The sequence below is a fragment of the Globicephala melas genome, chromosome 1 (genome assembly GCF_963455315.2).
Source record: "Globicephala melas chromosome 1, mGloMel1.2, whole genome shotgun sequence".
In the NCBI taxonomy this organism is placed as follows: domain Eukaryota; kingdom Metazoa; phylum Chordata; class Mammalia; order Artiodactyla; family Delphinidae; genus Globicephala; species Globicephala melas.
In genome coordinates this window covers 131979641-132002530 of record NC_083314.1, presented here as the reverse complement: position 1 = coordinate 132002530, position 22890 = coordinate 131979641, and the positions used below count along the sequence as shown (strand labels likewise).

At 41.6% G+C, this 22890-nt stretch overlaps 1 protein-coding gene across 5 annotated transcripts in view; it reads left to right on the top strand.

The window, feature by feature from the left end:
- Positions 1-22890, top strand: part of DNAJC6 (DnaJ heat shock protein family (Hsp40) member C6) — a 155747-nt gene that overhangs the window by 86123 nt on the left and 46734 nt on the right. For all 5 annotated transcript variants that reach the window (XM_030865857.2, XM_060304700.1, XM_030865858.2 and 2 more), the window contains 3 exons: positions 20909-21059; positions 22025-22074; positions 22184-22332. In XM_030865857.2, the coding sequence (XP_030721717.2) occupies positions 20909-21059; positions 22025-22074; positions 22184-22332 (350 nt within the window). The remainder of the gene's footprint in view (positions 1-20908; positions 21060-22024; positions 22075-22183; positions 22333-22890) is intronic.

Below are 22890 nucleotides of genomic sequence, written 5' to 3'. Positions count from 1 at the left end.
ATGAACTCATGTTTACAAATATATATTTATGTTTCAATCCATTGCAGTTATTATTCTTACTGATGTTCAAATGGACCCATCTTTGGCTAGTGGGAGCCTTTTAATTTGGCATCTGAGTCCTTTTCACACACTGCAATAGTCATTTCCTTTTTCCTTGGTTTCTGGTATCACAAACCAGGCTCATCTTGTACATTTTCTGCCCCAATCTTAGAACCGGCCATTTTTCAAAGGGCCCTAGTTGTTTTTAGAGGGCAGTGTTGTTTCAAGACCATAATCTTGGTGTGACGGGTGCCTTCTGCTACTGGGTTGGTCTCTGTGTCCGGCCCTTTTCAGTGGGCAGAGCTAGAAACAATTTTTTAAAAATAAAATATATCACAGATTCATAATGATAATTTCAACTCAGATTCAGGAGCATGGGGTTTTCACTTAATTTCACTGATTTTTTTATATCAATGCCTCTTACATCTGTATCTCCTTTTCTCCCATGCCCAAAACCCTGGTTCTCAACTACACCAATATAATTTCTTATTTGCTTTATGCCATAATAAGTAATCACAGAATAATAATACCAACACTACCACCAAAACAGTATAAGGTTGTAAAATGGTTGGGTTTTTAAAACTTTGGGGAGTGGGGAAGGGTTTGGATAGATTTCACTTTAAGACAATTAATTTGTGTTTTAAGGTCACTTGAGATAATTTCTCACTATATGTTTATATCTTCAGTTTGGTGCTTAGTTGGGTTAATTTGCTTCATTTTGCTTTCACTTTTTATGGGTTACTTTTATGTTTCTAATTATGTAGAATATTTACGTAGTTCCAAATTCAAATCTATAAAACAAGTTGTATTCAAAGAATTTCAGCTTCTATCCCTGTCCCCTATACCCTGTTTCCTGCCTCATAGGTAGTTTTGGGTTTATCTTTTCACTTTGTAAATATAAGTGTGTGAGTGGTGTGTGTATAAAAATATATCCCCACCCCCCATGTCTCCTCCATTTTCTCTTAAAAGAAAGAGAAGTGGAAGCTCTACACACGTTTTGGATACTGGACAAAATTTGAAGGCAGGACAGACAGTGCTTTTCTGAGAGATTGAATGTGAGATATGAGAACAGGGTCATGGTCAGTACCCTGGGGTATGGCCTCATCAGCTGGGAATGGAATCATCTGTCCAAGTGGGCCTGGCTAGCCTCACTCATCCTCGCAGACTCTGTTCAGCTGTCCTTGCCCTCAGGTGCTCTCCGCTGGGTTCAGGTGATACCCAGTGCAGAACATTGTCCCTTCCTCATGGTATATAGTTTTTTGTGTGTGTTTTGCCTGAGCAGCTTGAGGGTAGGGACAGGGTTTCTTCTGTTTTCCCACCACCTGCCACAGAGCCTTTTACACGGTAGGAGCTTAGTAAATACATGAATAAAAGACTAGGCCGGGACCAAACTAGGTTCTTTTACAGGCATTTATCTCTGACCTTCAGAATAACCCCATAAGGTAGATACTGTTATCCCATTTTACAGATGAAGAAACTGAGCTTCAGAAAGGTTTAGTTGGCTTTATCTAAAGAAACAGTAAATTGCTGAGCTAGAGTTTGGACCCAGGTCTCTCCAATGCCAAAAGAACACAGTCCCAACTGTTGTCTAGGTAATTTCATTCAACAAATGGTTGTGGGAGACTGTCCACATTTTGCCTTTATTAACTGTGTGACCTCGGCAAGTAAGATAGCCTCTCTGTATCTGTTTCCACACCTACAAAATATAAGATAGCAGTAATACATACCTCATAGAGTTGTAAAGCATTTAGAACAATGCCTGTACAGAGTAGGCTCTCAAGTATGAGCCTATTTTAGTTACTGTTTGTCATTTTTAGTAGCGGAATACTAGAGTACTCTTACTACCACTGTGTCCACAGCTCTGTGCTCTGCACTGTGTATGCAGTCTTGTCTAACCCACCCAGCTTGCCTTCTAGGAGCTTACAGTTATAAAGGCAAGATGCAGATGTTTAAAGGTTACAAAAAAAGGGCAGCCAGGGAGAGATCAGTCCCTTTGGGATTAATGCCAAGTACAGAGAAAGAGGACAGAAGGAGCTTGCAGCTGGCCAGCCTATTACATAACAGCCCTCACCAGGTCTTCCTGGACAGAAATAGAAAACAGAAGCCATGGTGGAGATTGGGATGCTTTTTATTTGACCAATGCCACCCTTTAGTAGCAGTTAAAACTTCAGCTCCATGTCCAATTTGGTGGGGCTCCTACCAGTGCCTTGCCCTGTAGCACAAATCACAATTTAATAATCACGTTTTAGAGAGTCTGTGAACCATGGAGTCTCCAGTGTTATGGGACCTTAGGGAGCAGCTAATTCTACCTCCTCATTTTACAGAGGAAGAGGCTTTGCCCAGAGGGGGAAAGCCGTCTGCTTCAGGGTACACTGGTATTTGGAACTGAACTCCTTTGGTTACTCTCATGAGTCGGATAATACAGATTCCCAAATGCCTGGACTCATGCCTGGGAGGGAGTGGACTTAAGTGTGTAGGTATGTGGGGAGAAGAGACGTTGGCTCTACTCATGTGCTGCCCCCCACCATCCTGGGCGAGTCCAGGCTTCTACCCTTGTGAGAAGCACAGTGACAGTGGCTGCTGAGGGAAGAATTGGGTGTCTTGGACGTAGGCATTTCTTACGTCTCATTTATATTGGGCAAGGTCATCTTGGGGCTCTTTCAGAGGTACAGCCACCCATGCACTTTGGCAATTGCACTGAGACCTCTGCTCTTCTCTCTAATGGGGAAATGAAGAATAGGATGGTGGGAGGGCATGGGATTTAGGGCCAGGCAAACCTGCTTTGTGTCTCACCCTGCTGTTCGTTAGATACGTGACCTCTGCTGCCGCCGCTAGGATGCTTGTACACATGACCGGTGAACAGGAGGATCAAAATCTGAGCAGCTGCTGACCCTAAAGAGCGCCTGTGCCCGTCGGGTGGGTGCGACTGGGCAGCAAGAAGAAACAAGTTTAGGAAAGAGCATCTTTTATTTATTTATTTTTTTACTGAAATATATTTGACATATAACATTATATAAATGTAAGGTGTACAACATGTTGATTAGATACGTTTATATGTTGTAATATGATTACCGTTATAGCATTACTTAGCACCTCTATCACGTCACATAATTATCATTTCTTTTTTGTGGTTGAAATAACGAAGATGTAGTCTCTTAGCGGGTTTGATGATTATAATACAATAATGTTGTCTGTGTTCACTATACTGTGCATTAGATCACTAGGACTTATTTACTGCTCATTGCAAGTTCGTACCTTTAAACCTCAGTCCTCTCCCCCCACCCTCCAGACCCTGGTAATCACCATTTCACTCTCTGTTTTTACAAGTTTGGCTTTTTCAGATTCCACATATAAAGAGCCTCTGAAGGCGCTGCCCCCATCCTGGTGCATGACCACATAGTCTGCACAAGGGACCATGAGTGGAACTGGGCCTCGGCTTTCCTCTCCTGTCTGCTAAAGTCTCAGCATGTAGTCTTCATTCATTTGTGCCTTCCCAGCAAGTGATGTTTAGAGGTTTCCCCTTCTTAGGACCTGGTCTTAAAAATATCCTTACATCATATACAGAGCAGACATCACAGGACCTGGCTTCTCTACTCTGGCAGTGCTTGCTGGTTTGATTGTTTCCCTTTATGTTTTAAGCTTTTAACTAATATGTAAAATGTCGTGAGAAGATCACAGGCTTTGGAGGGAGACAGGTCTGGGGAAGAGCCCTGGCTGTGTGACTGTATCTGTGTCTTGGGTCCTCAGTTTGCTCATCTGTAAATGGGGGATGATAGAGCTTACTTGGCAACGTAATTGTGAGGATCAAATGAGACAATGGATGTAAAGCCGGGAGGCCCAGTTCCCAGCAATCAGAAGGTGAGTAATGAACGATAACCACTGCCAGTATTACCAGGCAGCACTTCAAAGCAATTGCAGTTGGTTTAAGAGTGAAGTTGTGCTCTTGGTTTCTTGACAGATTTAATTCCATTTGATTCAGCGTCCTATTTTGGACTGTTTATACCTTGGTAGGCAACCTGCTGGGTACTTGGTACAGACATAAATTAAGCACTGTCTCTGTTCTCACTAAGCTTTTCTTGCACATTAATTTGTCTATTTGAAGCTTCCAACAAAAGCATTCCCACACCCCTCCCAATAATTCTAAATAACTCTGTTCTGTTGAAGGTTAGTTTGGCCCTCAAGCCTTTTGGGATTTGAGGACGACTCACCTTCCTAATTTTGCGTCCCACCCTCTCTAACACACTGTCTACATCCTCCCAGTTCCTTGAGGAAACAGCATGATATCCTGGTTCCAGTGTGTTCTATAATCAATGCCTTAGACACGTTGCACACCATCCTTCCTTCTCTATAGTGAAGAGTGTGCTACCCATCTCAGTGTTGGGTGAGGATTCATGCCTGTAAATCTTGGTTCTGAGAGCGGGTAGCCTCACACGGACTAGACTGAAGGAAAGAAGAGACACACTGGAATCTGCATCTGTCAAATGGCAAGGAGAGGCAGGAGCTGCCTTGAACGCAGGGCGGCCCTGGGTATACAGTGATTTGTCTGTGCCGTTTGTGGTGCCATTTCTGCAGCTTGCAGAAGAGCCACACAGCTCTTTCCTGTTCCCCTCCTCCCCTCCAAGCTCCTTATAATAGCAGATGATGGCAAATATGGGATGATGAAAATGGCTGCTTATCGAGCACTTGTGTATGTGTGTGTGTAAATACATATATATATTTTAAGTTAACAGTAATCTCAATACTGAGCCTCTAAGAGGTTACATGGCACCCTTGAGCATTTAGAGGACAGGAAGGTGGCTGAAATGGTAGCAGTGGCCCCTCCAAAGCATGACTGATGGTTGGGGAGCTAGTATGCCAGGGAAACAATTATCTGTCTCCTCAGCAACACCCAATGTTTGGCTTTGTTGTCATTGGTGCGTTCCAGTTATCTTCATGTGGGTGAAGAAACAGGTCTCAGAAAATTTAATCCAGCTGGCTGTTCTATGCCCAGAATTCGGTTAAGTCCATGATTTCCAATTAATGGGCCTTCATGCCAAGATTGAGGTCATATCATGAATCTTGCTTTTATTTTAGGATTTCCACTGTCATGATTTACAGTGCAGCCCAGCCAGTCTTGTCAGGAGTATTGGAGCATAATTAAGCCAGAAAGACAGCCAGACCAGCAAGTTAACATGGAGCCAGGGAGGGACCCCCTTCCTTTGCTTGGTAAGCCTGCCTCAGGCAGCATGGGGCTGCATGTGAGGACTTTTATCTGAGGACCATTTCCTGCGTGTCTGATCTCTGTGCACTTCAAATCCCCATACGATAAAAAAAAACTCCAGACAGGGAAAGGATTTCAGAGTCCTAGTTGGTGGTCCATTGTGAACAATGTTCTGGTTAATTCAGTGCCACCACATACACCTCCACGTCAAGTTACCATTTACTAAGTGGTAAATGTAACAGTGAGCTTTTTACAGACGGTGGATTTAATCTTTGTGATGTTTCTGTGAGGAAGGTATCATAGGCTTTCTCTTTGCATGAGGTTATACAGATAGTAAGTGGCCTTTCCACTGAATGGATGGAAGAATTCGGCAGTTCCTAGATGCAGACCATTCCCAAGTGCCTGTTTCCTTCCCTTTCTTGTGGTTGTTCTGCTCAGGATGATCTCCTCCACTTTCACATAGGAGAATAAGAATATAGGCATGTATAGGAAAACACTCTTTATGATTGCCTTCCAGGTGACAGATGTTTATCTGTCATTATCGTGTTTAAACCCTACCACATACATGGAAGGAAGATACTATCTGCCCCCATTTTACAGTTGAGGAAACTGAGGCTTAGAGTAATTAGCCCGCCCATTGATATGCAGGTAGTAAGGAAGGAAGGTCAGTTTCATTAATCCAGGTCTGCTTATTTGCAAAGCATAGGTCCTTTCATGCTGGTACCAAATGCTTCTTCTCTTTTCTCTGGTTTTCCAGCAGTGCTTATTGTTGAGTTGAGACTCTTTGAGACAAGTAACACGTGGAGGGGCATTTTTTGAGCAGAGGGGGTCCGAAGAGAGGCTAGAAACCAACCTACTACCCAGCAAGTGAAGGTGTGCCCTTGAGCTTTAGCTCACATCTGCTGTGTGCCTAGGCCAGACCCAGGTGTCGCCATCATTGCCTTTGCTTAAATTTGCTCAGTGTTTGGTTTTTCCATGTGAGAGGGTACTGGTGAGGCCCTTATGAGAATGTCTCCCAGACAAGTCCATGCTGGAAGCTTCGTCCTGAGACCAGTGAAATGAGGAGTTGAAGGTTCTTTTTGCACTTTGGTAGCAGGTTTTCCTCTGATTGCTTTCTGTGGGGTTTTGTTTTGTTTTGTTGTTGTTTTTTGTCTCAGGATTCACTTTCAGAGTATTTCCATATTCCCTGTTTAGTTAGCATTTAGATGTATCCTCACTCTGAGTTCACTGATCCTCACTGAGCAATTTTTTTTTTTTTTTTGGCGGTACGCGGGCCTCTCACTGTTGTGGCCTCTCCCGTTGCGGAGCACAGGCTCCGGACGCGCAGGCTCAGTGGCCATGGCTCACGGGCGCAGCCGCTCCGCGGCATGTGGGATCTTCCCGGACCGGGGCACGAACCCGCGTCCCGTGCATCGGCAGGCGGACTCTCAACCACTGCGCCACCAGGGAAGCCCCTCACTGAGCATTTTTATGCTTGGCAAGACTTACTCCAGAGATGGCGCATCAGAGATTCCTACTAATACATTTATTTGATGATTAGATGCTGAAGGTACTGCCTTGAAATTTGCTTCAAGTGTCCTCGGATGGAATTCTGGCTTTTGAAATGTGCCCTGAAGTGTGTGTGTGCCATCCCTGGGGAATTCCACTTGTCTGAGGCAGCATTAATCTGCTCTGTGAAGGGCTTCTGAGAAATCTCATGATCACCGTTTTTTGTCATTTGTTATGTCAGTGTGAGGACCAAATCCCACAAGCATTTATACAGAGAGCAGGCAAGAGTTCTTACTCTTTTGCTTGACCTTCAGACCTTCTGGGATCCGAGGACTACTCAACTTCCCAGGCTCACTTCCCCCCTTTCTCTAACACACCCTCTACATCCTCCCAGTTCCCTGAAGAAACAGCATGATATCCCGGTTGCAGTGTGCACTACAGTTGGTCTCTTAGACAGATTATTTACCATCTCCTCTCCTCCCTCTACATTTAGTGGAGTCTGTAAAACCCATCTCTCAGTTTTCTTAGCTTGGTCCCCAGAACAGTTATAACTGGTGCTCTGCTATGGTTCTTTTCCTTCTTATGTATGTCCTTGACTTGTTGGTCTCTTGGTCTGTGCTTTCTCTCCTCCCTCAGCCTGGTACGTCCTTCAGCCTATTTCTACCCAAACTGTAATTCAAATACCACCTCTTCCATAAAGCCTTCCTCTTTCCTACTTCCAGCAACCTGCATCCCTCTCCTCAAGCTGGAAATATGCTCCTCTGAACTCCTGTTCACTTTATATGCACGTATATATATAATAATGCTTGGCAAGTCTGAGCAAGAGAAAAGCAGTTAACAGTTATGGTGCAGCTCTATGAGAGATTTGGAGAAAAAATATTCATGACTTGGAAGACTGCTTTTCACTGTTAAGTGGGAGAAATGGCAGGCCCAAGCTATATATAGTATGATCTTATTTTTGTGTACCTGTGCATAGAACACATAATATATATGCGTGCATGTCCACAAAAACACAGAACTAAAAATGCGAGGATGTACATTTCTCCAAAATGTTAACAGGGTCACCCTTGTTTGTTTCTTGTTTTATTTTCTTCTCTGTTTTAATTCCATTTTCTTTGGTTTTAGTGGACCTCAGGTGCAGAAGTGACTTAATCATACTGCTTTGCAGTCTTTACGTTGCACAGGCCCCTCTCTGGTTTTATCCTAGATTTTCTTTTTTCCTCCTTTCATCCCCCATCCTTTCCTCTTTTCTATTTGCTTTCTTCCTAATGTTCTTGATGGGTATCCTTAGATGTGCTCAGATTTTCCATATTAAATATGAATGACCTCTGCAGTATATATATTATTCTATAATAAAATACATATTATATAATGTTACATAATAAAATATGATATAAAAATATATATAATATATACATTATATATATACTGTATTTTAATCTGAACGAAAACCTTTGTTTTTTTTTTTTTGCGGTACGTGGGCCTCTCACTGTTGTGGCCTCTCCCGCTGCGGAGCACAGGCTCCAGACGCGCAGGCTTAGCGGCCATGGCTCACGGGCCCAGCCGCTCCACGGCACGTGGGATCCCCCCGGACTGGAGTGCGAACCCATGTCCCCCGCATCAGCAGGCAGACTCTCAACCAACTGTGCCACCAGGGAAGCCCCGAAAACCTTTTTTACAGTAGAAACTGGAATGCATATTTGTTTAGTACTTCCTTTCCCCCTTTCCTTCCCTCTCTCAACTTCACAGTCACACACACACACACACACACACACACACACACACACAGACAAATGAAGATATCTTGACCAGTTGTACCCTCAGATCTAAAATTCTAGAATTCTTTATTATATCTGTTGGTTGATGCCTGTCTTGAGCTCTGTGATACATGACTATACATAGCGTTTTCTCTGAATTGTCTCAAGTAATTGAGCCAGGTTCCTAGTTCTTAGCACAACACAGAGCTGTGGGAGAGAATGGCTGTGGCAATGGGAACAGCCTTATGGGAGCATGGATGGTAATTCGTGCTGAATCTTGCATTTGTCTTATCTTCTGCCGCTCTGGACTCTGTTGGAGAGTATGGCAAGAGGGACTCAGGCTTTGGAGTTAATGCTTTGTGTGTGTGTGTGTATGTGTACACCCATACATATATATGTGAATACTTATTGAAGGTTTACATTTTAAATATGTGTAGTTTATTATATGTCAATTTTATATATGTCAGTAGAGCTGTTTTGTAGAAAAGTTAATCACATTAATGCTTTGTGGAGAATAATTTGGTCTTCGTAGTGTGTTCGTGTGAGGCATGGGAATATGTTACTAATATCCCGTTGAGTTTTGAAGTGTTATGAGTCTGGGTTGCTTCCTCTCAAGATTCAAGCAGAACTTCCACCTCTGTGGTTGAAGGTACCCGACTGTGACTGACAAAATGCAAAAAGCACGGGTCTTGGCGTCACATAGGCATTTGTATATCCTAGCTAAGAAGCCTTGTGTGAATGAATCTGCCTCTTTGAGGCCCACTTGCCTTATCTGAAAAATGAGAGCAAAAATATCTGTCAGTTTTACTGTGTGGGGTATTGTATGTTCCTAGCATGATGCTTAACATGTAGCAAGGCTCCTCTGGCGTATGTGCAGCATATGTGTGTGTGTATATAGTGTACATACATCTACTCTGAGCTTGTAAACAACAAACAATATCCGTCCATGACAGTTGCTGCTCCTTTGGAGAGCAATGGTGGGATCCTTCTCTCAGAAGTCTGCTTACAGTGACAGCTCTAGAATTTCCATCTAGGCGTTGCTAAGAGAGGACAATCTTGTTGGAAGGAGGGAGGGTGAGAGACTCCTCTTAGAACTTCATCTGCATAACAAACAGTGCTTTCCTAAGATTCTCGTGTATCTGGGAGTTGTTTGGGAGGACCATTAGAGTTCTCAGTCACCCTTTGAAGCCTCTGTTGCCTCCCCTCTCCCCATTAAATAGAACCAAAATGGTGAAAAGAAGATTTTTGCTTGATTTTTTTCTTGGTAGTATTCTCTCAGCAGGCCTTCAGTTCTTTGCTATCTCTGTCCTCTGATGGACAGGGTCAAATAACACTGAGGGCGTTTTCTCTGTTCCAGGCAACAAGACTAGTCATTAGAGGGAAATGTCATGGTCCATTTATGCAATTTAAGCCCTGACCTTTTGGTTAAAGAAAAGAGGAAAAAAATGTGATGGTCCCTCACTTCCTGGAGTTGAGAGGCCATGTGGTAGGCAGAAACTTTTCTGTTTCTTCAGAATTCCACTGAGTTCTGATCTCGTTAGATTTGATCATTATTATTTCATAAGGGGGAACCTCTTTATTTGGCCCAACTGTTGGAGAGTAAAGATCTCCTAGACCGATCTGTTTCCCTGGCACATCATGAGTACTTAAGATATTTGTTGAATCAAAGTAAGCAATATCTGTGTATTGTTTTATATGAGAATTTACTGTGTAGAATTTGGATGGACAACTGTAGCCTGACTTCAGTGATCCATGAAGGAACAAAATGTGTTCCATCCATGTAGCTGGAGTTGCCCTAGCACTACCGGCCTGTTCACGACCACTGAGCCTTGCCTTTATTCTACCAAAGTCAATTTTGGTCTCAGTTTGCTCTTCACTTTGACTCTATTTCTCATTCTTTCTACTCTTATCATTCTTTTTAAATACCTTGGATTTCGGAAAAGAGGAGCTAGAGATGGTTACTTAATTAGCTCCTCTTATCTGTCTGAGTATAAAAACTGTAGGCAGCAAATATAACCAGCTCTTGTTGAGTTTCATGAACTCTCCATCTCTTAGGCAAGCATGCTCAGTGGGTGCTGAATGATACAGTGCTACAATCAGAAATTCAGAGAAATATGAGGAGACAGTGGAAACATCTGGTTATATTTGCTGCCTACAGTTAGGCCCAGACCAAGTCTCTCCCAAGGTTGATCTGTTTGGTCTTCCTTTCTGCCTCTGCCGTCTTCTCTCTGATTCTTATATTCTGCAGCAGCCCAGTTTCACGTACATTTATTGAGCATTTACTATGTGCCAGGTACTGTGCTAAGGTATGGCACAATACCTTTTAGGAAGGTATGAGGTAGCATGAAACATTGTTCCTGTTACTGAAGACTCAAGAGTTGCTGGGATTAAGGTGGGCGGGTCAGACCCATTCACAAATAATTCTGTGTCAGTCAGACAGCTCCACCACATCCTAGGATGGAGGTGCAAAGTGAGGTGAGAGAATGAGGACAGGAGAGACAAAGTTCTTGTGAAAGACTTCAGGATGTGGAGGTGAGTAAGAGCAGAGGCTTTGGATCCAGCCAAACGTAGATTCACTCTCGTTCTGCCATGACTGTCACTAGACTTTACCAAAGCTTCCGTTTTCTCAGTGGGACACCCAAGGGCCACTGTGCTTATTCGTGTGAGGGTCTAATTTAGTAGCGTGTGGAGACTACTTAGCAGAGTGCCTAGTCTAGAGTATGTGCTTAACAGATGACCTTTTTACAATGATGATACAGTCTCAAAGAATTTTAGAACTGGAAGGGACTTAGGGAATCATCTAAGTTCATTCCCCTGTTTCTATCTTCTTTGAGACCCTGAGTCTGTGATTCTGTTATGGCCACATTGCCCAGGAAGGAGGTGGGGTTACTCCTCCCATCAAAGTCCTAAAAGTGGGTAAAGAAATACTGTACGTACTGATTTGATGGTATCAAGAGTGATAATAAAATATTTAAAAACTGCCCTGATAATACAATTTAATGTATAAATATATATAAAATATAAAGTGTAGTCCCTTTTATTCTCTAAACAAGCAAATACACACATGCACATATAATTGTTTACTATGTGGTAATATTTATAGCACACATCATCATGCTAATGTCCCTCTTTTTTTGTTGAGTTGGGACATTCTCTAGAGTATCCTTGTCGCTAGCTAAATGATCCCCATTTCCAAGTGATGGTTTGATGTAGGGAATGGCATCAGATCCTTCCAGCAACATCCCTGTTAAGTTGACTCTCTCAGAGGCCCCGGCACCTTATTCCAGCTCAAGAAGGACTGAGTGTGTTACTGACCTGTCACGGCTGTGATACATTTTGAGGGTCCTTCATGGTTTGGACCCTCGAAGCCAGAACCATTGGCACCACCTGCTTTGTGGCCTGTACCTGCCAGTGGTGCTGAGTTCCTTTGGAGCTGCTGGTGGACGCAGCACACACCCAGGCCTCTGCCCCCAGGGTCTGTTGAGTGGCTGCCAGACTGGTCCATGTCTTGGGCCACTGCTATGCAATGTCATCAAGTGACTTGTAGTTTTTGTAGTTCATATTATGTGCCCAATAGTACAGAGCTATTTCAGAAACCAGTATCCGTGAATCTGTGTGAACCTGAATATTAGTTGTGCAAAGAGCACATAATCGTTCCCCATATTAGGTACCAGATCACTTCAAGATGGGAAGAGGAAAGCCCAAAGCTATAAAGAGGTTCACCTCTGTTAAACACTCGTGATTCTGAACTATCAGAAGTGAAGAATTTACCTGTGCTGTAACGGAAGCTCCAGAAAGAGATTCTGTCCTTGTCGCACACGTCCCTATTGTCTGTCTTCATCAACTCTGAAACTGAACAGCATGGCCTTTTTTTTTTGCTGAGGCTGCCTAACTCTGCTGGAGACAGCATTTTCATGGCTTTATTCTTTTCATTCCCCAGAGCCACCTTGTAGCTATAATTTATTAAGTGTGCACAACACACCAGGCACTGTGCTAAGAGTTTATAGAACTTTGACTTATATAATCCTCACTGCAATCCTATGTGAGATTCTATTGAAGCTTCCAATTTACAGATAAGGATATCAAGACCTTGATCAGTTACTTAACATTGCTACGCTATATATCCAGCTGGTAGCAGAAGTTGAATCTGTACCCCATATTTTGACTTAAACCCCATAATTTGACTGTGGAGGCTTTGTCCCACGCCTAACCTCTTGTTTGGCATAGGGAGTGTCAATTCTTTCACTTAAATTTTTTTTTCTGTGAAATTGTTATCTTTAATATAATACAACGACTCATTTACATGAGAGCTGAATTTCTAAGAATTAAAATAAAAATTCCTGACTGTTTTAGAAAATCTTACTACTTAAAAGTCACGTTGACATACATGATCTCGTTTGATCCTTTTAACACCTTTTGACATGTAGAAAAGTTGTTTTTTCTTGTTCCAATTTATAAAGGGAGAAGCAGCCTTAAAGGAGTTAAATATCATGCTTAGGTTCACACAGACTTTAAGTGAAAAAATGAAGTCTCCAGTCTAAGACCTGTCTCCCCAAAGTCCATCCTGTTTTCTCTAAGCTTCCCTGAACTGGGATGAATTGGGAATGAGGTGTAAGCTGTCTTTGATTTTAGAAGCCAAGGTAGTGGGCTTTTCCATGATATATCTAGTTGTTATCCCCATGTTATGCATTTCTTGAATTGTGGGAAGCCAAGAGCTGGAAAATCTGCTAGAAACAAGGATGATGAAGCCTTCAGTGGTGATGACACTGGTTCTTTGTCCCCTGCCAAGTGTTGTGGAGAAGAAATAGTATTTTCCTAATATAGGGGCGAATGGTATATCTCTGCAAGGTCCCTTTAGTTTTGGGAATTTCTATCCTGCAATTGCCAACTTGGTAGAATCCAGGAATGGACGTTTGTAGCTTTATGACACTTAAATAACTGCAGAGGAAAATGCCTTGCTGGTGAAAAAGAACAAGAATATGAAGAGATCATGATGCCAAAATTCAGATTATCAGTTATCCCCGATACAGGCTGATCCTGAACACTATGGAATAATAACTCATAATTACTAGAACTGAATGACAGAGACTTCCCAGGAATGGGAAAGCTGATGCTCTATGGACATGTTTTTGTGGAGACCCAGAGGACCCACTGAGGTGGGCTGATGTCCCAAGAACTTTAATTGTTGCCAAGAGTCCTTTGCCCCCTTTTCCCTGTTCTTAATGTACTGGATTATTTTACCAGAGCTGAGGCAGTTGCTACCACGATGAAGCAGGGTCTCAGGTCTTAGAAAAAGTCAAGTACTGAAAAGATGTTCCTGGCAAGTTCCCAGCCTGCTTGGAGTTCAAGATCCACATAGAGCTACTCAAGGTCTTATGGGCAACATTTGCCTACACCTCATAGGCTGGGCTGAGAAACCGTTGTGACTGTGAACTAGGATGACTTAAGTACAGAGAAGGGAGGTCTCTACATCTATTGAGGAAGGACAACTTGAATTTTAATGGCATATCACTTGGCTGTTGTCTTTATTTTACATAACATATTTTAAATGATAAACCTCGTGAATGTAAATTACGGAAAGTTTAGAAATTACAATCCAACAACAAAAAATCACTTATCATTCTCCCACTTAGATATTATTGCTGTAATTATTTTGAAAATGTACCAGCTAAGAGCCTGGACTCTGGAGCAGCCAGCCTGCCTGGGTACAGATCCTGGCTTAGTAACTGTGGGACCTGGGGCAAGTCACTGATGTGTCTCTGCTTCAGTTTCCGCATGTGGAAAATGGAGAGAGCAATGGTATCTCCTTCACAGGGTGGCTGTGAAGATTGAATACTACCTATAAAGAATTTAGATTGGTACCTGATACATGGTAGGCATTCAGTAAGTTTGAATTGCTGTTATTTTTATTTTATGTTTATTAAATCATCTGAATTCTTTCTCTAAACTCAAATATTTTTCTTTTGCAAAAATTAGATTGTACTGTGCATGTTAGTATGCTCTTTATCTTTCATTTAGCCTTTTGTTGTGAGCATCTGTGTTCTTCTACAAAGTGATTTTAATAGCTAATTTAATAGCTAATAGCTAATTACATTGTTAGAGGTAATCAATTATACATCCTTTATTGTCTCTTGCCATTGTAAGCAGTACCTCAATGAACATCTTTTTTGGATAAATATTTACATACTTTCTTTTCTTTTGATGACAGTACTTTATGGGGGAGCATCCTTTCTTTTTTTTTTTTTTTAACATCTTTATTGGGGTATAATTGCTTTACAATGGTGTGTTAGTTTCTGCTTTATAACAAAGTGAATCAGTCATACATAAACCTATGTGAGCATCCTTTCTTAGAGGTTGCCAAGTGAAATTATATGCAGCCTAGGGTGCCATGAGCATATATATTGTATAAGCAGTGGGAACATATGTGGGGAATGACCACGGTGCATTATGGACTTTCCAAGGCAAGACTTTTGTCAGCATCTTCCTTCTTTCACAATGCTTCTCACGGTGTTTTGTCCACAGCTAACAAATCAATAAGATGTTTATGAAAAGTAGCCACGTGTACTTTTCTTATATTTCTAGTTACATTAAGGCAGTTAAGACCATCCTTAACATTTTGCTGGTCTTCTTTAAAATACATATTTTTTATTCCAAACAACAGTCGAATCATTTCAAATATTTTTTGGACTGAAACTTCATGTAAGTAAATGAGCAAACAGCTAACTAACAGTCCAGTGGGAAACAGATTCTCTCCCAGGAGATACAAATTTTATGTGACTCTGTGAGTGAGAACAGGTCAGGTCATATCCATGGTGAGTTCCCATGACTTGGGAGAGAGAGGATGCTGTTTCTAGTTTCCTAAACATTAGGAATTCCAAGAAAAACTTGTTTATTACATCCTTAGAAATGACACAGGGGGCAGAGTGCAGTTCTCTGGTGCTTATCTTTGGGGGGCTTAGATTTTAAAATGACAAGACGTCACAGAACAAGCTTCTACCTGGAGCCTTAGCGTCACAGACCTGGACGCTTTCTCCTTGGGTGGCATTCTCAGGCTGTCTCAACTCTGACCTCCCCACTCCCACCTTCTTAGACCTTCAAATCCCCAAAGACCCTTTATAAGTACAGGGTATGTTCTTAGCGCTAGGTGCCATTTTAGCCAAAGCATTTAGAAAAGTGTCAGAGGTGACAAGATTTGGATTCCTAAGAATGCGAAATCTTTCAACCATCTAGTGCAAGGATTAGAAAACTTCTCTAAAGGGCCAGATAGTAAGTACTTTAGACTTTGTGGACCATAAGGTCTCTGTCACAACTATTCAACTCAGCCATTGTAACGTGAAAGAAGCCATAGACCATATGTAAATGAATGAGTGTAGCTGTATTCTAGTAAAACTTTACTTATAGACGTTGAAATTTGACCTTCATATAGTTTTCACTTTGTTAAACGTTATTCTTCTTTTGACTTTTTTCAATCATTTAAAAACGTGAAAGCCATTCTTATTTCATAGACTATATAAAAATAGGCAGCAGGCTGGATTTGGCCCATGGGCTGTAGTTTGTCGACCCCTGATCTACTAGTCATTATTTTTCTTCTGCATATCACTCTCTGACTGCACCGTTTCCCTCTTTGTTGTGTCATTTTTTGAAGTCTTTCTGCCCTTCCTCTCAGCAGGCTGAGGCTCCAGTATCCTTTTGAGAATCTGTGCTTCTGACATTCATGTAGCTCATTAAGGAGAGTCAGAACACCCACCTAAAAGAACCGTTAGGGCAAAATCAGATAGCGTCCCTCTTCTCTTTTTTGTGTCCTGGCTAGTTTGACATATAAGTTGGGTATATGGAGGTTGCAGACTTTGTAACCCTGGCAAATGGCTCTGGTTTCTGCAAGGTTCTAAGACTCTAATGAATAGAGCATGCAGCCTGAGTGATGGTGAGAGTCTGATTTTTAGATAATCAAGGATATTTATATCTTTAAATAGGTTGGTGCCTTGGAGTGCTGTTCCAGCATGAAATGGAGAGTCAGAGAGAGGTCTGGATAATCAGTTTGGGGTCATCTCTTAGAACAGTAATGTATCAGAAGGGCGTTCAGGCTCGGGATGGAAATGAGGAGTTATAAGCATATGTTGCTCTATCATTGCTGTATTTAAAATGAAAACACGATTTTTATATGTGGATATGTTTAAAGGGAAATCATATGCCCTATGTCATAGGGAAACAGAACACAAGAGAACCTTCTCAAATCTGTGGCTGTAGCCCTGGTCTGTGGAGCTGCTCTTCAGACGAGCTCCTGGCAATTATTTAGGGCTGCGAAGCAGTGTGGGCGACAGAGGCTTGGCTGCCTGCGTGATGAGATCGGTTTGGTGGGTCTGACAGATGCAGTGATTTATGGGAGTGCTCGTTGGGAGGACACCTGCTGCTGAGAGCAGCCAGATGAACGGCATACATGTGGGAGGTGGAGGAGAGCAAGGGATAGGAGAGGGGTGGTTGTGTGTAAGGCAGGCAAGGATTGTCCTGATTACGGCTGTGAGAATTGTGGGCTAATATGGAGCTGTGGAATAGCGTGACATGGAGATGCAGTGTAGGCTTAGGAATTGTACAGACCTGAGTTTGAACCCCTGGCTCTACCGCTTGTTAGCTGAGATCTTAGGTGAGTTGCTTCCCTTCTTTGAGCCTCCATTTCTTCACCTATAAAATGGGGATAATAAACACCCTCCTTATTTCCCAGAATGTGAAATTGTACTAACATAGAAGTCCAAGTGGGGCTCCTGGTGCGTGGGAGAGCTCAGTAAGTGGTAGACATTATCAGTGTTTGTCCGTGTGTCTATTCATTTGTTTATTCACCTGCATTGATTGTTCTTTGTAATTTCTAATAGAGCCTTGTTTTCAAATAGATGCCTAATGGTAACTTAGGCATCAAAACCTCTTGTGATCAGGGTGTAAGTACATAACAGTTAACATGTATTTATAGGTATACGTATGAACATCTAAACGGCTCATAGAAGTTTAGTAGATACGTGAAGTATGATTTAAAGAACAGCTGCCTGGCCAGTAAGCACAATAAAAAATACTTCACCTTACTAATAATTGGGGGAAACCACAAAGAAGACCAAGAGGGGATATTGTCTCATTCACCAGATTGGTAAAAATGTTAAAGTCTGACAATACTAAGTGTTAAGGAGAATGTAGAGTGACGGAGCTCATATGTACTACTAGTGGGAGTTTAAGCTGATACAGCTACTTTGGAAAATGATGTGTTAATATCTAGAAATTTGAAGATGTGTGTATCCCATCTCCAAGCAGATTTCCACTCCTAGGCGTAACCTAGAGAGATCTCTCACATGTAATCAAGCCAATGTGTTCATCACCACATTGTTTGTTATAGAAAATAATCTTAGTATCCATCTATGGGCTAATGGATGCGTACTTTAAGTGAGCTAAAGGTATATGTGGTATCAGCATAGAAGAATTTTAAATAATGATGCGTGAAAAAAATAAAGTTGCAAACAGAAAGCCAGTTATATATAGTTTGAAAGTGTGAAAAACAATATTAATGTATTGCCTATGGATACCTACATATGAAATAAAAGTTTAAAGAAATTATTTGGAATGATAACTATTAAATTCAAGATACGAGAAGAAAGATATGGTTGTAAAGTTTGCGTAGGGCCCAGATCCCAACTCTGCCCTTGACTTACCAGCTGTATACCCTTAGACAAGTTGCTTAACCTCTGTGCCTCAGTTTTTTGATGTATAAAATGGGAAAATAATATTATCTACCTCATAGGTATGCTGTGAGGGTGAAATGAATGAGCGTAGGTAAAATGTTTAGAATAATACCTAGCAAATAGTAAGTGCTATATAAGCGTTAGCAATTCAGGTTCTAATTACATGAGTATTTTTTATTATTCTCCGTTTATTTTTTTAAATGTTAAACATTGCAGTTTTTAAAAATGTATAATAAATGTTTCAGTATTCTAAAAGATAAAGACTATATGTAACGTAACTACAGTATAATTAGTACACCTAAAATTAACAATAAATCCTTAACATCAAATACTCAGTTAATTGTTCCAATTCCAATTGCCCATAAATGTCATTAACTTTTTATGATTTCTTTGGATTAAGTTCCATGCATTATACTTTATTGATTTATCTTTTAAGACATTTTAATCTACAAATTCCTCCTCCAACTTTCCTTTTTCTGCAATTAATTTTTTAGCTTTATTGAGGTATAACTGGTATACAAAAATCACACACGTTTAATGTATACATCTTGATGCATTTAGACATATGCATATACTCATCATACTATCACCACAACGTCCAAAAAGTTTCTTGTGTTCCTTTGTGTGGCTTGTTTTTTCGTTTTTTTTTTTTTTTCTGGTTTTGTTTTGTAAGAACACTTAATGTGAGATCCATCTTCATTAGTTTGTTTGTTTTAAAATTTTCTCTCCAGACTTTCCACAAGCACATTTAACCATTGTCCACATACATGCATCTACCTGTCACTTAAAATAACTGATCTGGTTGGAACATAGATATGCACCCCCCTTGTCCTGAGGAAAGCACGGAAGGAAGCTTATTCAGCAACAGAGTCAAAGTTACAGAGGTTTGCTCTTGTAAGCGAAATAAGTTCCTGTGTTCTGCTGTACCTGAGATCCAGGGATCTATCCTCCTAACATATTTTGAAGTATAGAACAAATACTGCAATTTTCTAAAAAGAAGAGATGTCATTCTTGCCCTTTGTCATCAAAGAGTTGATAAGTGAACAAAGATTAAAAAATATCATCAACATAGGAATTTCAGGGTGTGGCATAATAATAGTATAGCTGCAATCTGTTAACCCCTAAATGTGGTAGGTACTATGCTTAAGGTATACTCATTTTATGTTTCCCTATGAAGTAGGCACTATTTTTAATCCCTGTTGTACAGTCAGGAATCTTTCTTCCTGCCAGAACCCAGGTAAGAGTGACTCACGCTCTTGACTGCTGGTCTGTACAGCCTACCTGCCTGTTGTTTACATTAGCTTCCTCTACACAGATTCCTACTTCCTTCCTGTATCAATCTTTGTAAGCTAAGTTATGTTAATGAACAGTCCTAAAATGGGAATGGGGTAGCTTCTAATAATAAAGGGTTATTCCTCATTCATGGTACATATTCATCAAGGGTCTGCTGAGAGCTCTGCCATAAGCTCGTTACTCTGGGAGCCAGGAGTCCTGGACAGAGTAGCCACAATCTCAGACTTTGTGGGTTGCTATGGAGAGAGAGAGAGAGAGAGAGAGAGAATATATGGGAATGAGAACTATGGATAATAGTTCTCATGGATAATGAGAACTATGGATAATCTCACCCTAACAGTTAAATGCTCCAGACTGAGAGAGACACACAACATTTCCACTCACATTATAAACGAGAGTGCTGGTTTTCAAACAGGACTAATTTTGCCAACGTCTAGGGACATTTTGGCTGTCATAGCTGGAGAAGGGGGGGGATGCTACCTAGTCACCAGAGGTCAGAGATGCTGCTAAACGCCCTACAATGCACAGGACAATCCACCCCTCCCCCTGCCAGCCACCACAACACACATATAGCAAAGAAGTATTCGGCCCCAAGGTCAATAGTGCCAAGGTTGAGAGGCTCTGGACTAGAGCCAGTCACAAAGAGCCAGAAAGTACAATTTTATGAAACTGTCAGGGAGGAGAACCTGACATACTTGACAAATAACACCAGTGACCACTATGCGTACTCAAGCTTAAAAGCTGTTATAAGGGCCCTTCAGAAAATACTTTCCCAGGATGGAAGTGAACTATTACTTTGCGAGATAGCCATAGAAGGAGTCTTCTAACACAGTTAACTCCATCGAAGGCCAGAGGAGGCCCCTGGACTCACTTCTCAGCTGACTGCTGCTCTTCCTCAGCACTGCCTGAAAGGAGTATAATGCAGGCCACATATATAATTTAAAATTTTCTAGTCTCCATGTTAAAAAAGAACAGGTGAAATTAATTTAATAATATAATCTATTTAATTCCATATATCCAAAATATTATCATTTTAAATGTAATCATTATAAAAAAAAGTATGAGATATTTTACATCTTTTGCACTTTGACACTTCGATACTCACAGCACCGTCTCAATTCAGACTAACCACATTTCCAGCGCTCAGTTGGCACATGTGGTTACAGTATTGGATATGCAGCTCTGGAGGTTTCTGTTCTAGAACTTGGTGAGGGGCTTTCCTTGGTCTCGTCTGAGGTCCAGCAGACTGCTGTCTGTAACCCAGAGTCAGTAAGTTCTGGAAGCATGACATAACTTGCAGGAATATCTGTCCCAGACTCCCGAAGACGGTCTGCGTATGTTTCAGGAACAAAGAGGGATTGGTTTCCTGTGTCGTCTGTGCTATTACCTCTTTTTCTGATTTTCACTGGCAGGTGCCTCGTCTCCAGACATGGAGCCCAGCTATGGGGGAGGTCTCTTTGACATGGTGAAAGGAGGTGCAGGGAGACTCTTCAGTAACCTAAAGGACAACTTGAAAGACACCCTCAAAGACACGTCTTCCAGAGTTATACAATCTGTTACCAGGTATGTGTGTCCTTCCCCATTAAGTTAATGGACTCTGTGCCCCCCAAGGATCTGATTACCTGCCAACTGCTTGTCTGGCTCAAAGACTATCAATTTTGTGATGCAACTGCATGGGATCTGATTGACTAGGAATGCCATTGAAGCCGCAAAGTTGAGTCCTTCAGAAGCTACAGGCATAGGCTGGGAGGACTCGGCCCCTTGGTACGTTAGAGGATAGTGGTTGCCATCCCTGGCTTTCGAATCCAGCATCCTGAATTCTAATGCAGTATCTCCCCTTGTTAACCTAAGGCAAATTAATTAACCTCTGTGAGCTTTGCTTTGATACCCTGGTAAGATTTATGTCTTTAGGTGGTTTGAGAATTAAATGAGACAGTAATGCACATGCAATCCAAATAAGCAATACTTATGGATTGTAATCAAAACAGAATTTTGTTTTCGTATCTTAATAGCCCTTTAAAACTTATTTACTGGGAGGAGTTTCTACCCTTCTACTGTGTGAAACTTTTACAAGCAGGCCATATGAATTCTTTTCTTATTCTTAGGAATTAGAAAGTTGTAGGGTCACTTTAAGTTAAAATATGTGGTTTTAAATCAGAAATTCAAATGTGAAGTCCAACATATTAATCAACATTTTAATTTTTTTCAACAGTAATTGTATCCTTTACTTTCAGTCCCCAACTAGCGCCTGGTAGGCAAAAAAAAAAGGGTCCTTTGTTCTTTCTCCATCACTTCCTCCCCTACCCCCTAGCTGCATGCCCTGTTTGGAGTGCTAGGTGTGTGCTCCTGAGGGTGTGGGCTGTCTTCTGTCAACAGTGCTTACTTGTTAGGGGGAAGGCCTGAAGGGAAGTCAGAATATAGCTACTGGATGGAAATGTCCCAGGTCATGATGTGCGAGTGATTGAGAGAGAGAAATCGTGGGACATTTGGATCATTTAAATGAGTGCCCTTTCCTGTCTTGCTTTTAGCTACACGAAGGGAGATTTAGACTTCACTTATGTTACCTCCAGAATTATTGGTAAGTTTCTCATGTTTATTAACTGCCCAATAGCTCAGCTTTCAATGGCTGCCCATCGCGACAGCGGACCTGTTTAACCAATTTTTTTTCTGTGTGACCCTTCCTCCAGTGATGTCCTTTCCTCTGGACAGTGTTGACATAGGATTCAGAAATCAGGTTGATGACATTCGAAGCTTTTTGGATTCCAGACATCTTGACCACTACACGGTGTACAATCTGTCGCCCAAGTCTTATCGAACTGCCAAGTTTCATAGCAGGGTAAGGAATTTTAGCTCTGATCACAAGGTTGAAGATATAAGAGGATATTTTCCCCCTTAAGAGCTATCCTCAAAGCCTTTGCCTTTAGGCACATGGAGCTGAAAAACTATGTACTCTGGACACTTCTCTATCCACAAAATTTTTATTAGGCTGTTATGAGATATTCTGAGGCTTTTCCTCGGGTGAGGATATTCGTAGGAAAGTTTCTCTGTCAATAAGATACCATCTAATTGAGGGCCTCAAATCAGCTGTGGCTGGTTGCTCAGTTGTTAGGGCACATTGCTGTGCGGTTCAGTGGAGATCGGCTGCTACATAGGGCAGTTGGAGACCCTTATGCTGGAGCACTAATGATGCCTTTCACCCTTCCTTATTGCTGCTTTGGCATCACGATGAGGCAGTGTGGCTAAACCAGTAGAGACACACCAGTATTAATGGAAATAGCTTTCTGACATTTGGTAAAGGTATGTGTTTCATAAGTGAGGTGTAGCACATAAACAGTCCACACTGTAGGTTTGGTGATACTATTGCTAATATTTAGAGCAGTGAGAGCAGCAGCGA